This window comes from Varanus komodoensis, unplaced genomic scaffold (genome assembly GCF_004798865.1).
Source record: "Varanus komodoensis strain SLA01 unplaced genomic scaffold, ASM479886v1 scaffold1, whole genome shotgun sequence".
Classification (NCBI taxonomy): Eukaryota; Metazoa; Chordata; class Lepidosauria; order Squamata; family Varanidae; genus Varanus; species Varanus komodoensis.
The window spans coordinates 15,874,021-15,888,145 of record NW_025335268.1 but is presented as its reverse complement, the minus strand read 5'-3'; the positions used below and the strand labels follow the sequence as shown (position 1 = coordinate 15,888,145).

Genomic DNA, 14,125 nt, shown 5'->3' with positions numbered 1-14,125 from the left:
ACAGGACAAGCACACACAAGGGTAGGAAAAGGAAGCTATCATTGCTTATTTTTCCTGCTGCTCATAAGAACCTGGTGAGCAAATAAGCTTGGATCAAACATATGGACCATCCGTTTATGATCCGAGTTCTCTTTTCCAGTTGTACGCTTTTTAGCCATTCAACCCCATTTGATAAATAGCTCTTCACTGAGCATTCCTTCAGGAATTAGTTAAGAAAAGTATATTTAGAATGAAAAAATATCATAATAACCCCCATAAAATGAATGTTCCTAGCTACATGTAAGTGCCATTCCCTGCAATTCTAATGAGTCTCCCACCTTATGGCTTTTCCCTCTAATTGCTTCCTGGGTAGCACTGCCATGGACTGACTAATTTTCCCTTAACTGGCCCTTAAACAGTCCAATTCCTCTTGCTGATGGGGGGTTAATTCCATGTTCTCCCATTGACATTTTTCATTTATTGTACAACTGCTTTTTACAACAAAAAAGGAAAATATTAATGCCTCCCCTCAGTAGTAAGTATCTGTATGTTCCCATCCTCCTTCCCCGCCCCAACAAAAATGAAATACTTAAAAGACACTAAAGATGCAATTAATCAATGGCAGCCAGCCATACTTGGACAGGAAGCAATTAAAGGCAGAACCCTAACTGAAAGGATAATAGCCTTGAATAACCTGGATAGTAGTTTGTTAGCCAGAGTTAGATAAATACAGTTGTATCATTTATGATATTCAGAATTATTAAGAGCAGCAGCAGCAGTGGCTTTAAAACTGCCTTTCAGGAAGCACTTCCTCACAAGGCAACTTAAAATATTACTCCAAAAATGTGCATATAATTACAGTTAAATACAAATACATACACACAAGACTGGAATATATGTAACTTTGTGGGGGTGGGGGTTCTGTTTTAGCCAGTAGTGATTAGCCATGTGCACTCCATGTGAATGGAGTTCTAAAAGGTTAAATGGCAAACAAATTACCACAATCAGGTCTAAATAAAGGTAGGAGGACAACATCGAAAACACTGGCCTATCATCTGGATTCTATGTAAAAAGCAAGTGAACAATTCCAGACTTCATGGAGAATGTGGAAGCAACTAGTCTCCTTTTCTCATGGAAGTATACAGTTTTTGATGGTGAGGATGCTGCACTGTGTAAAAAAATAATCTACAGTCCTGTTCACATACACAGAAATATATTGGTACTAATATGGCTCCAAATAGGTTTAGAATTCTGCTGGTATTCTGTTTACTGGCTTTATGTGTAATATACCAAGAATATAAACTGAAAACTAGTCTATCTACAGGGCAACACATTTAGGGTGTCAGAAACCCAATGGTTTCAAAATAATTTGATATTATGCGAGGAAGATTATGGTACAACAAAAAAATCCCAAATTTTTGTTTATCATAAGTAGGGCATCAGTCAGAATTTTTATACAACTCTCTACTAATTTCCATACTCACAGCCAAAACATCTAGATCTATCAATCTCACTATGTAATGTTTATTAAAATAGTAAATTGGCTACTGACATGTCAAAGAGCTGAAAACCTTGGCTGTATTCCATACCCTCAATGGGTTTGCTATTGAGTATAAATAGGATAGGATGCCTCAATCTTAGACACTTCTGCTCAGATGAAGGAATTGCCTTTCTTCTGTCTCCATCGTCCTGAAGTTTGAATCATGTGTTTATGCAGCAGAGGATGACCATTTTTTTCTCACTTTTAGAGGCAATTTACCACTTTCCCCAGTATGGATGTGATCGTTGCAACATAACAGCCTGTCTCAGAGGTTGATGTGTATTACTTCCTGTCCATTCTTGACTCAGCCACATATTCCTGTACACAAACAACCCAAACATTTGGGGGGTAAGCAATTCGAAGCCTTTCAGATGTTTAGCATACACTTTTCATCAGCTTTAGCCAGCATATTTGATGGAGAAGAATGATGGGAGCTGTAGGACAAAACATCTGGAGGCCAACCTCGTGTCGGGATTGATGTGTAACTGGTCTACAAATGGCCACATAGGGCAATAAGGCAGTTGCACACACAGTGCTTAATGTGCAGGCAATGCAACCTGTGCCAACTGGTCCTCCTACCCTGCTCAGCACATTTGACCAAACTTGTGAAAAAATCCCATATATGTACAAGTGCAAATATGGCATTGGACTGTTACCCCCCCCCACACACACACACAATCTACATGTGTTTGGAATAAAGTCAGGACAGTCCTCCATGATGACCTGCATGCAAGCTGTCAGTCAACTTCAACTGGTACAAAAGAGAGCAGCCGGACTATTGAAAGGGACTGGCATACATGACACCAGTCCTGTCCCATCTGCACTGGATACCAGTTCAAGTCTGGGTCCAATTTAAGGTGTTGACAACAACATATAAACCCCTAAATGGTTTCGGGCCTGCTTATAACAACTCATTCTGTACACACTTGCCTAGATGTTAAGATCTTCTACGGAGGTCCTTTTCCAAAAGCCCTCCTTGGAGGGTCACTACAAGAAGCACCTTCTCAGTGGTGGAGATTGGGGAATATGGTGCTGCCTCTATATTCTTTCCAGGCCTTTTTACTTAACCAGTATTTTAATTGTTAATTTTAATTATGTATCTGATTTAATTCTATTTTAATCAAGTACTGTTACTTGTTTTGGCATTTTATTGTAAACTGGTTAGAGATTTCCTAAGGAAATATATATGGTATAGAAAATAAATAAATAAATAAAATTCATTCACATTGGTGTCCTCGCTGTAGGGCGCTTCTAACGTGCGAAGCTGCTAAAAGCACCTCCTGGAGAGGACGGGCTTCAAGGAGAGCATTTTCTAAAGACGCAGTCGCACAGCAAAGCCTGCATTTGGCGGCAGGCTCTAAACGGGGCCTGTTCTGCTTCAGGACGCAAAGCTGAAATTCCAGGCCCTAAAACCACATTACTTTGAAGGTGCGCCTAACAGCTTTCCTTGCATTTCGCTTCTGCTCCAGAGTAGCTGCAAGGGCCCAATCCAGATCTTTACAACGCTCCATCCCGGGACTCGATCTGGATCGAGGCCCTTGCGTCTGCCGAGAGTAAAAATGAGCGGGGCAAGGGACGAGGGGCAGCTGCTGGAAACGCATGTGCAGTAACGTCTGTGTGGCGCTCGGCAAAGCAGGGGGAAGACGGCACGCGACGAGTCCCGAGGATGAGCCCGGGTCTCCGGCCTTCGGCGTTCTGGCGCCGCCTCCTCTGCCCAGAGGCCGCAGTCTGTCCCCTCCGTTGCCATAGCGCCTGGAGAAGTTTCCTTCCCGAGTCCGCGAGTGTTTTGAGCCTATCCTTGTGGAATTCAATTGCATCATCGCCTCCGACGCGCTCCGTTGCTAGGACGACTCCGGGCACTTGGGGAGAAAGTTGCACCCGCCCGTAGCCGACGTCCGCCTTCTCCAGATGCCGGCGGGAGTGAGAATCCGTAGCTCTGGCTTGGAAAGCCTCCCCGGATGCTCCGTGTGGGCGGGAGGAGGAAAGACCGCAGGGAACCTGTCGCTGCGTGCAGCCCTTCTCCTGTCTTACAGCCCCGTCCTCGAGCAACGGGCTGGGTGGCGGCGCCAGGCGTGACAAAACTTCCATGCCACTCGATAAGGCTTTCCGTTCAGATGTCTCCACACGCATTTTTGAACTCTTCCCCATTCCTGTACGGAAAAAACACCCGTGAGGTTGCAAAAAGTTTGGCCCGCCTCTTTTCGGCTTGCAGGTGCCTAAAAGTCTCTCTTTCCCTCTGTAACACACACACCCCCACACAAACATGCGCCGCCCTTTGGCCGCATTCGAAGAAATCCAACTCAGAATGCAAACTGGGGCTGGGGCTGGGCTCCCAACGACACCAGAAATGCAGCGCGCTAAGTAATTCTCGCAACGGAGAACGGGAGAAGAAAAGGCTTCACCCATCGAACTTCTCTCGTGTAGCTGCTAAAATCGCAGGAGCCCTGGCGGGAGTTGCACGCGGCGTGTTTGTTCTCCTTGCGCGCCCATCCCGTCTTTCTCTGCCTCCGCTTCCCCGATTTCCCTCCTCCAACCGCCCCAGACTCCAGTAGATGGTGGCGATGCCCTGGAGCGGAGGAGCCCACTGCCCTCCCCTTGCCCCGGTGGCATCGTGGAAGGCTACACGTTTTTTTGGAAGCCGTCTTTTTCCCCCTCTGCCCAAGCCGCATTACCTCATGCTAAAGAACTCCCTGCGTGAAGGGCTGGGCTAAATATAGGAACTGGGAGCGGGAGAAAGAGTTTAGGCTGTGCAAGGAGGGAAGGCTGCACCGGGCGGGAGGCGGGCAGGGCGGGATGCGCCCGCCCGCGCTGCTAACGCCGAGCACGAGGATGTACCCGCTCGCGGCTTCTGACCCCCCTGTGTGTCTCTGTGCCTCCCCCCCGCAGATTCCCGCCCGGCGCAGCATGCCCGCCCCGCTGCTCGCCCTCCTGCTCCTGCGCACCCTCCTGACCCGCTTGCTGCTTGTGGCTCGCAAGCGCCTCCTGCCGCTGCTTCGTCGCCTGGGGGCCCGCCTGACTTCCCGGCAGTCGCGCGAGGCCGTGCTCACCTGCCTGCTCTGCGTGCTCAACCTGCGCAAAAAGGTGGACGACGACTGAGGAGCCACGCTCTGGAGACGGAGAAGCGGGTCACCCAAGAAGAGGGCGCCGTTCAGGACTCGGCCTCCCGCAACTGAGCCTCACTGCCAGCCTTGCAAGTAGGTAGCACTGGCCACAACATCTGTCACCTGGAGCGCCCTTGGACGGGAGAGAGGAGGCGGTCACTCTGCAGAAGGCTCTTCTCAGGCAGGAGGGACTGAACTTCTCCGGAGAAGAAAGCATTCTGCCCGCCCAAGGAAGAGGGGAGACCGGGGAGTATTCTGCAGCTGCAAGGCTCTGGGGAGATTTCATTTCTGATCTCATCTCTCAAGGTCCACCCCCAGGCAAGCTCTGCCAGCTTCAAGGCGCTTAGAATGATTTTCTCCTCCTGGCTTTGAAGCCAAGACCAAACTCCCACCCTCAATCCTGCTCTTGCTGCCTTTTGTTTTCTGCCTATACTTTCCGGCAAGCTGTTGCCCAGAGGCCTGGAATGGTGGCAGTTCTTCTGTTCGGAAACCAAGGGGGATTGGAAGCCCGCTTCCTTAGGACATCTCACAACAAGCATCATATCCGAGAAGGCTCCTAAGCAAGGCCTTTCGAGAAGTCGCACCGGACAGGATCTGTGGGGCAAACTCCATGCATGTTTGTGGGGGCGCAAAACTGGCTGAACTGAAACCTCATCTCTGAGAACTTGGCCCTGCATTTTATCATCTGCTGCTAAAGTTCTTTTCTCTTCTGCTGCTTACAGCCGAGCCGTGCAGATTGTCAAGACTTGTGTGACCCCCACAGTCTCCTGTGGACCCTGCAGGGCCAATGCTAGGAGAACAATGTCCGGCAGCACAGCAAGGAAAGTCCAGCCATTCACAATTAGCACCAAACTTTCCCTGCCAAAGTGCTCCCTGGACTTCCCAGGGGATGGTTCCCCCAGTATGCCTATAAGCGCACTGGATAACCGGGACTTGCACCCAAACCTCAATGAACGCATGTCACTATATTTGGCGCATGCTTCTCCAGTGTCCCCTGGGGGTAGATGTGACAGCCCCAGCCCTGTTGAAGAGATGGACATCACTGAAGATGGTCTCAACCGCAATTCACTGTCCCGCTCCATCAAGAAGATCACCCTGTCCAATTGGCACAGAGTACCTGGTCCAGGTGAGGCAGGAATGAATCGAGGACCTTTCCACAACCCCTCTGAGAGGAACTGCAACAACAACAACTCCAGAACAGGAAAGGCACAATTCAAGGTAAGAACTTTAATATCCCCTCCTATTTGCTATAGGCTGCCATTCTGCATTCCACCTTTCTGAATTACATGGTCAGGACAGCTCTGGGTTCTTTTTGTCTTCATGTATTCCTTTATTTATAATTACACGTATATCCTGCTTTTTCCAAGGAGCCTAAGTCAGCTTATGTATCCTCATCTTCAATTTCTTCTCACAACAACCTTGTGAGGTAGGTTAGGGCCATTTTGTCTCCTCCATCATGTGAGAAGACTTCAGAAGTAGCTCTAGGGGTGGTTCTGGGGCCAGCCTGTGTTCTGGGAGGTTCTTGTAGTTCAGTATTTCCCTCATATTTTCGGAGAGGAAGACAAACCTCTTGAGAACTTCGATTGCACAAAACTAAAAAAAAAAACATTTCCCAAATCTTAGCAAAGGTAACTGAGCAAGGGACAGTTGGTAACCATGAGGTCCTTTTTTCTACAGTGCTAAAACAAAGCATTTGCTCATTCCTACGTGCAGCAAAGTTGCATTTGTACCATAATGCATTGTAGTGTCTGACAGTATTTTTTTGCAAATGGATTGGTAGAATCACTGCCACTTTCTGTGTCAGATGTAGTCATAGGCCCTATTTTGATAATAATGATCCCCATACAGCTCTTCCAAAAACTGAGCACCCAAGATGGGGATTTCTGGTTCTACCTTCACTTCTATAATATCATTTCTATTGCATTTTTTGTCTCCTGGGTTCATCTGTCTTTTTTTGCAAGGGAATGGGAATGAAGGTTGTTTGTAGTTAGAAAGCCGCTAACTGAGCTTGGTGAAATAATAATAGGAACACTTTTTATAGTAGCATCTCATTGCTGGGCAGGATTTATAAGAAAGTGATGTGTAGAATGATGCTGGTATGGACTGGAAGGAGCTGAAATAATTTCTGTAGAATGTGGTGCTGGTTCCTAGACTTGAATGTAACAGGGAACTGCGTACTGACTTAGGCTTCTATTTTTCTAATCCTGAAGTCTCCTCACTGAACTGTGTAACTGTCCTGAGAGTTTGAACTATTGTGCAGGATAGAAATAGACTTTATAATACTGATGCAATACTAATGATCTAAAAAACTCAGAGTTGCCTTCTGCTGCTGCTTAGTTTTTTTCTACATACCTAGTGCTACCCTACATTTCTGCTACACCTGTCCCAGGCTTGTTTTGTGGAGCATCGGAAAGCCAGTCCAGTAGCACTTCTGCCTAATTGTGTTTTTTTATGTTTAAGTAAAAGCCTTTCTTTTGTGTAGGAAAGGAGACTGGCTTATCTCTAAAAATAAGTGATTATCAAACAAATTCTCTGGCACCAAAATGTTCAGATAGATGTCACAGGATGACAGCAGAGCTATTTGCCCATTACGCAGGTGCATCGCTCCTGCAGCTTTCGAGCCTCTTTGGCACACAAATTTTACACGCTCAGGTTGTCATACGAGCACTCATTTCCATGCAATTAATAAGATACCCCAATAGGGTTAATAGAAGCCACAGCACTCATTTCAGGTTTGAGAGAAGTCAAAATTTTGTTGAGTTTCTCTGTAATGAATGGCAAAGGCATTACCTCATCATGCTATCTCATAGGCTCCAGGGAAAGTATCCTCTAAATTGACCTTGAAATCTTAGCCAAGAATCTGTCCATAAGGCCTTATGTGTTGCCTTGGCACTGAGCCCCTTAGGAGCCAGACTGTCCCTCCTTTGGGCAGATTAGTTTGCCCATCCCAACCCTCATTTGTGTGGTTTCCCACCAGCGAAGGTTTCTGTCCGTCCCTTCTCTGCTGCAACCTCCCACCTTCCAGAGCAATAGAAAGACTAACTCGTTTCTTGTTTTCTCATGTGCTCCCGGCTGCTGCTTGTTGGATGGGATGAGATAGCTGGGGGAGAGAGCCCTGCCTCCGCAATCCGAGCGAGCGGAGCAGCTCTGCAGGAAGGATGAGATCATCTTGTGCTGACAGCCTTGTTTTCCTGCAGCTGATGGACTGAGGGGGCTTCCAATGTAAATAAAGCACTTATGTCACCTGCAAGCTTATCTCCCATTACTGAGTTCTGGCTGGGGAAAGAGCCAACTGGGTCTGTGGTAGGGAAAATAGGTGAACAGGATTTAATGGTGAGCATCTCCAATCACAGGGCACATGCCTAAGGGGTAACGGCCATCCAGTGTTTCTAACAACCAGCTGTTCCATAAACAGGATAGGAGTAATGGATTATCTTATGGTCCTGTAGGCATTTGGCTTGAAAGGAAGTCTCCTTTCTCAGGTGTTAAGGTTTCAAGTCCTTTAAGTCTTAGTTAGACAATAAAATACACCAAACTTTCCCAGTAGCGTACTTGTCTTCAACCTCTAATTCAAGGCTGCAATATTTGCATTCACATGCAATTTGGAGAGGACTCACTTTGCTTCAAGGCACTAGCCTACATTCCCTGATTTTTATTTTTCTAATCAGCACCACCCTGATCTCAGACACATACTCGAACAATAGAGGCGATGGACAACCTTCAAAGAAATTGTGAAATGGTGATTCATACATTTAAAGAATACTTCCCCCCACCCACCGCCCACTAACTAAAGATCTTCTGAGCAACAAACAGCTTGTCATAAGCTACTTTTTCCTGTCAATGACCCCAAATTTACAAGGTCTGTTAGAAATCCCAGGGATTTGAGGGCTCCTTGAAACTGAGCCATTCAAGGTAATTTAATTTGTCCTGAACAAACCATTTCACAGAAAAAAATGGCATTTTGGCTGTAGCATAATTTATTTCATACCATTTGAAAGTAAGCCCAGTGGAACTTATTTCCAAGTAAACATGCTTAGGTTTGCACTGTTGGAAGCCCAAGAATAATAAAAGAAGTGAAAGTTTATTTAGAAGAGTACAAAATATTGGGTGTTGGAAAATATATAAATAAACAATGCAAAGTGTACATAAAGTACAATTTCTGCATAAGATGTGGTTGTGCATGAGTGCACTAAAGCATGAGCTGAAGCTGTACTTTTTGTTTAAGGTCCTGAGCCATATTCTGCCAGAATTCTAATATGTTTGGTTTAGGAGTCAGTGTTCATTGGATGCAATGCTGCAGCACCAGTCCCCAGCCTTAGGTCATTTCTCAGGAATGAGCTCGCCTTTCCACTGATACCCACATAGAGAATGTGTCAGTATAGGCAACGCGGTTTGGGGTAGGGGGGCTGACTCCCACAGAAGTGTGCAGCATTCTGTTTAGTGCTATGTTCTTGTATCTCTTAACAGAGTTTCTATTCCTAGAGCTAGTGCTTGTGTGCAAGCTGGGAAAGCACCTTTATCCTTTAATACGAAAGGAATGCAAAATATTCTGTGGTGCTCTCCTCTTTAGCCTTCCTGGTTACATTCAACCGTTTGTCATTGTGTGAGATCTGCTCATTTCTGTTTCACCTTGCAGGTAAAAATGAGGACTGGTGAGCTGCTGTGAGGAAGAGGAGGAAGAGGGAAAATCAAACTTCTGTTAATGTGACATTGCATTTAACTTAATATGTTATAGCCATATAAATAAAGCATTGGGGGTTGTAAGACTTGAGAAACTGGAGCAGTTGGTGGAGAATCCTTCCTGGCAGTGTGCAGCTCATCTCAAAGCCTTCTTTAGAGTTGGGTGATGCTGAATCTTCACTTTTTCCTTAATTTTCCTTTCTAGGTCTTCCTCAAAAAAGAAGTAAGAATTGGGGAAGAAAAGCAAGAAGCAAGTAAGCCCCAGGCTGGTTGCCATGCTTCAGTGGGCAGAGTGGCTCCTGGTCACATGGTATGTTTCTTTTTATCCTTTACTTTGGCCATGCTATCTAGGTTTGATGCAAGTCATAGTCCAGCACATTTGGACGGAACCAGGATGGGAAAGGCTGCTCTGATATTGACAGCCAGTGTGGTGTAGTGGTTAAGAGTGCTGGTCTAGGTTCCGGTCCCCACTCAGCCATGGAGCCAACTGGGTGATTTTGGGCCCCACTCTCAGCCCAGCTCGCCTCAAGACTGAGAGCAGGAGGAGCAGAATGACGTAAGCTGCTGGTAGAATGTTTTGGTTAGCTTGATGACATGTGAGGGTGACAGGAGGAAGTTCATCCTGGAGGGAAATCTTTTGCCTATGAAAGTGAATCTGAGCAATCTGTACCTGCAGGTAGCCTTTGGTGAATGTTTATATGCTCTTCCTCCCTGCCTATCTCTCAAGAAGTGGGAACCTTTTTTCAGCACCAGGTTAAGACCTTTTTATTTAATCAATATTTTAATAAGTTTTAATATTACATTTTATTACCATATTTTAAAGCAGTCAGAGTGGGTTGTCAATTTATTTATATTATATAGTTTATGTACTTAGGAATTTTATTTGTGTAAGCTGTCCTGAGGCTCTTGCAAAGGACGGCATGCAAAAATCTTAAAGAAAGAAAGAACGAACGAACGAACGAACGAACCTGGTAGGGATGGTAGATTAGACATTGAGGTGCTACTTGAATTTGTCTTAGTGGGCCTTTCAAACACCCATAGACTCCAATCTGGTGTTTGAGAGCTTGTTGGTTGCTGGCACTAGCCATGAAACCTGGATATCCATGAGATGTCCACCAAACAAAGAGAGAACACTTCCGGTATTTCTCTTGCATACAACTCCAATGGACTCCCAGCTCCGGCCATTCTTTTCATTTAACCCACAGCTGTGTTTTCAAGGAGTAGCATTGCCAGTGAAGCCCTTCTCCAAGTATCTGATTTATCAGCAGTGTGTTTATCTAGAACAAAGAAGAGGGTGTTTTCTGTAGTGACAGCCAAACTTTGGAAAGACCTTCCTAACAGAGGTTTGCTTGGCATCTGTTGTGAACTGTTTGGCTCTAAGCGTTTAACTTTTAATTCATAAACTTTCATTTGTTCTATTATTTTATCTGTTTTTGTATGGAATTATACTTTTTGGTACACCAGCCTGGAATCCTGAACAAGGCAGAGGACAGTATATAAAGGCTTTACAAAAAATAAATTAAAATAAAATAAAATATATTTTTAAATGCTAGTAAATGGTGGTGGAAGGTTACCTATGATATTAATTTACTCAGTCTTCTCTGTTGCACATGTATTGGGGTCCAGCTGGAAGGACCATGGGCTTTGGCTACATAGCATCTGTGTGACAAGGACCAATAAAATCTCTAGTTGGGTGCTGCTTCTTTGAAAAAATCTGAACTCTTGCATGTAGAAAGAAACCATGACTAACCAGCCTTTTTAGCTCTAGTGATCTTAATGATGATTTAGTGCAGTCTTTCCCAGTCTGAGGCCCTCCAGATCTTTTGAGCATCAACTGCCATCACTTCCAACCAGCACTGTACAAGAATTGCATTCATTTTTAAATATGCACTTATGCTAAAGTGGCCAGATTCCCCCAGAAGTAAAAACTGACCTGCAAGATAATGGAATCCATGCGACGCAAAAAAACTGGTCCACCTTGGAATCTTCAAGTCAAAATTAGAGAATCCCAGTATCATTTGAAACCATTGCAGATATCTCTGACCTACCTACCACCCACCATTAGTACTTCTATCTTGGCTGAGCTTCACTTTCTTGGCCCACATTTTATCCATTGCTGCATCATCAAGGTATAAAATACTATGCTCAGAAATGCTCATATTATGCAATAGCAGGAAAAGGACTGCTTAGAGGAAAGTAAGTGGGGTGTGGCAGGTTTGTGACAAAATCTGAGATTTTTAAAAAAATAAATAAACCTTCATATCTAGGGAAACTTTCATGAAAGGTAAATGCACCTATAGAAGACAGGTTGCATGTTCTCTTTTTTTGATTTCACTGAACTCTGATCTTACAGAGTTCTGTCATGATTATGCAATTAACACTTACCAATGGATGGTGGTATTCCATGTTTTTAGTGGTTAGCTAAAGAACCAAAAGAAGCACATGACCTTCTAGAAAAGCAAGGTTTCCTCTGTAGTCCGGCTATGCATATACATCTATAGAAATGGGTGGGCAAGTATACTTGTGGGATACGCTCCTTATTTTGAGAGTTCTCTTGGCTCTGTTAATGCCTACACCAACAATAACTTTGAAACTAGAAGTACTTTCTACTACTATGCAAGCCATATAATAGCTGCTTTGTATATGATGTGGAAGTGGTAGTAGAATGGAAACTCACAGTCCAACTGTATGCATGTTTGCATCCTAGGAAGTGCATTTCACTGAGTTCAATGGAACTTAGCCTTTCCAAGCTTCTGTAGACAGAGCTCTCACATACCGCCTGTGGGCAAATGTGTGCACTTCTGTAGCCAGTGCAGCATCTCAACATATAATCTGGGAGACGGTTAAGAAAGAGCGCATGCTGTTGAAGATCTGCCCCCAGGATAAAGAACGAAGGCACTACCTTCTGCTAGTTACTCGCCTAAGCAAGTTTTCCCAACCTGGTACCTTCCAGAGCTGTTGTGCTGCAACTCCCCTGGGCCCTGGGAATTGTAGTTCAACATACATGGAACACACATATTGGAGAAGGTTATTCATTCCTTGGGTCCCCATATACCTCTCTGAAGGCACAAGCTTAATCGAAAATGTCAGGGTACTTCTTCTGTCTCCCTTTCCTCAAAAGCTGTTCCCCATGATTACCTCCTTTTTGTGTGTCCCTGTGCAAACTGTCATCCTTGTTTACTTCCAGCCTCCTTCCCTCTCTTCTGCCAAGCAGTGATGCAAATCAGAAAATTCTGGGGGAAAAGTAATGGGAGGAAATTAGGTTACACCTGAGACAAGTTCAGCAGTCTGTCTCAGTGCAAAAATAAGCAGGACACAGCACAGGAAAATACAACAAAAGCGGATCATCAAGGCACCCAGGCACCTGTGTAATCTCTTATCTTTTAATGGCAGCACTTCCTGTACTTGGATTCAGTATGGGACTATTCTTGCTTTCTAAATTGTACCTAATAATGACTCAGTTATTGAAGTTTGGGACTGTCTCCAGTCTCTTAGGAGTCACTTTTCCACTGCAGAGAGATGGCCTTACTGACAATCCTATACCACTTGCTGTTTTCTGTAAAGCATTTTGTTTCATTCTCTCCAGTTCTGGCCCACCTTTGCATTCTCATGCTCCCCATCTCAGGCCTCTGATTTCATTTAGGGCTCACATGTGGACACATTTATAGTACAGCCGGTATGTTTTGCGAAGGTGTTGAGAATTTTCTGCTAGCTATTTTGTGCTGTTTCCCACTTGAATTCACAAATACCTTGCGAGAATTGTAATCTTGAGAGATCTTCAGAGATTCCAGGGAGCTGAAATTGAACAAGAAACTGGATTGGAACCAGCTTAACGTTTGAGTATAGATGTGCTCTTAGCATGAACGTGTTTTCACAGAATCGCAACTGCTTTGGGACAAATAGCCACATGTTCAGACTTCTGAGTCTTGTATCTTAACTTTGGTTTTTGCTCAGTTTGTGCCTTCACTCCTTGATGGGTTGAAGTCATATTTCGCAAAAGCTCTTGTGGTATGCTTGCTGTCAGTATTCTGCACATAGTAGCATTAAGCTTCATGTTCCATATTCTCACCATTTAAGAGCAGCCGGTATTGACCTCCCTTCCTGCAGTGGAATTTCAGATACCATGTTTACAAATTTAGCCCTCCATGGTAGTTTGCAGCTGGACCTTGGGCTGAGCTTGGAAGGAAGCCACTTCTGTAGCTGGCTGACCTTAGCTGTCTTGGAGCGCTGACAGAGCATTGCATCATTGCTGACCGCAAGAACAAAGCTTGGAAGAAATTCAGCATTTCTCCCATTTGATGAGTTACTTAAAATAAGTGTCTTTAGTCTGCCATTGAGGAAGAGGGTCTGAGCTCATTTGCAAGGGAGGCCGTCAAAAAGTCACTTTTGTTTTAAGGGTCCTTTTATTTGAGGGCTAGAAGTTTGGTGAAATTTCTTCTGGGCCTGAGGGAGGGGTAGAAGAACAAGATAGCAGCATGAAATGACGTAGGACCTCTCCTCTTCTGGAGTGTGGGCTGATTATATAATGTCTTGGGCTTGCTCTCCAACATCTTGAAACAAGGGATCTTCTAGAGTGTTTTCTTTGCATCCTTGCCACCAGTCATGCCTGTATGTACTGAGCCAGATGGACCATTCACTTCTTATAAGCCAGATGGTTGTAGTGAATGGACAATGCAAAAAGACTGGGATTTCAGTGGAGCCAAGTTATTTGAATGGACCATCTGATGGCAGAATAAATTGAGTTCAAGATTGGCCAGGGAGCCTATATGGGCCACATTCTTCTGCAGTGATGCAAGAGACAGATACTGTCATGGAACAGAAACTT

The 14,125-nt window shown here is 44.8% G+C and overlaps 1 protein-coding gene across 3 annotated transcripts in view; it reads left to right on the top strand.

Moving 5' to 3' along the window:
- Positions 1-4,526: 4,526 nt before the first annotated feature.
- LOC123030759 overlaps positions 4,527-14,125 on the top strand; it is a 55,780-nt gene continuing 46,181 nt past the window's right edge. For all 3 annotated transcript variants that reach the window (XM_044445050.1, XM_044445135.1, XM_044444960.1), the window contains exons 1-2: positions 4,527-5,838; positions 9,506-9,610. In XM_044445050.1, coding sequence (XP_044300985.1) covers positions 5,422-5,838; positions 9,506-9,610 — 522 coding nt within the window. In that variant the 5' untranslated portion in view covers positions 4,527-5,421. The remainder of the gene's footprint in view (positions 5,839-9,505; positions 9,611-14,125) is intronic.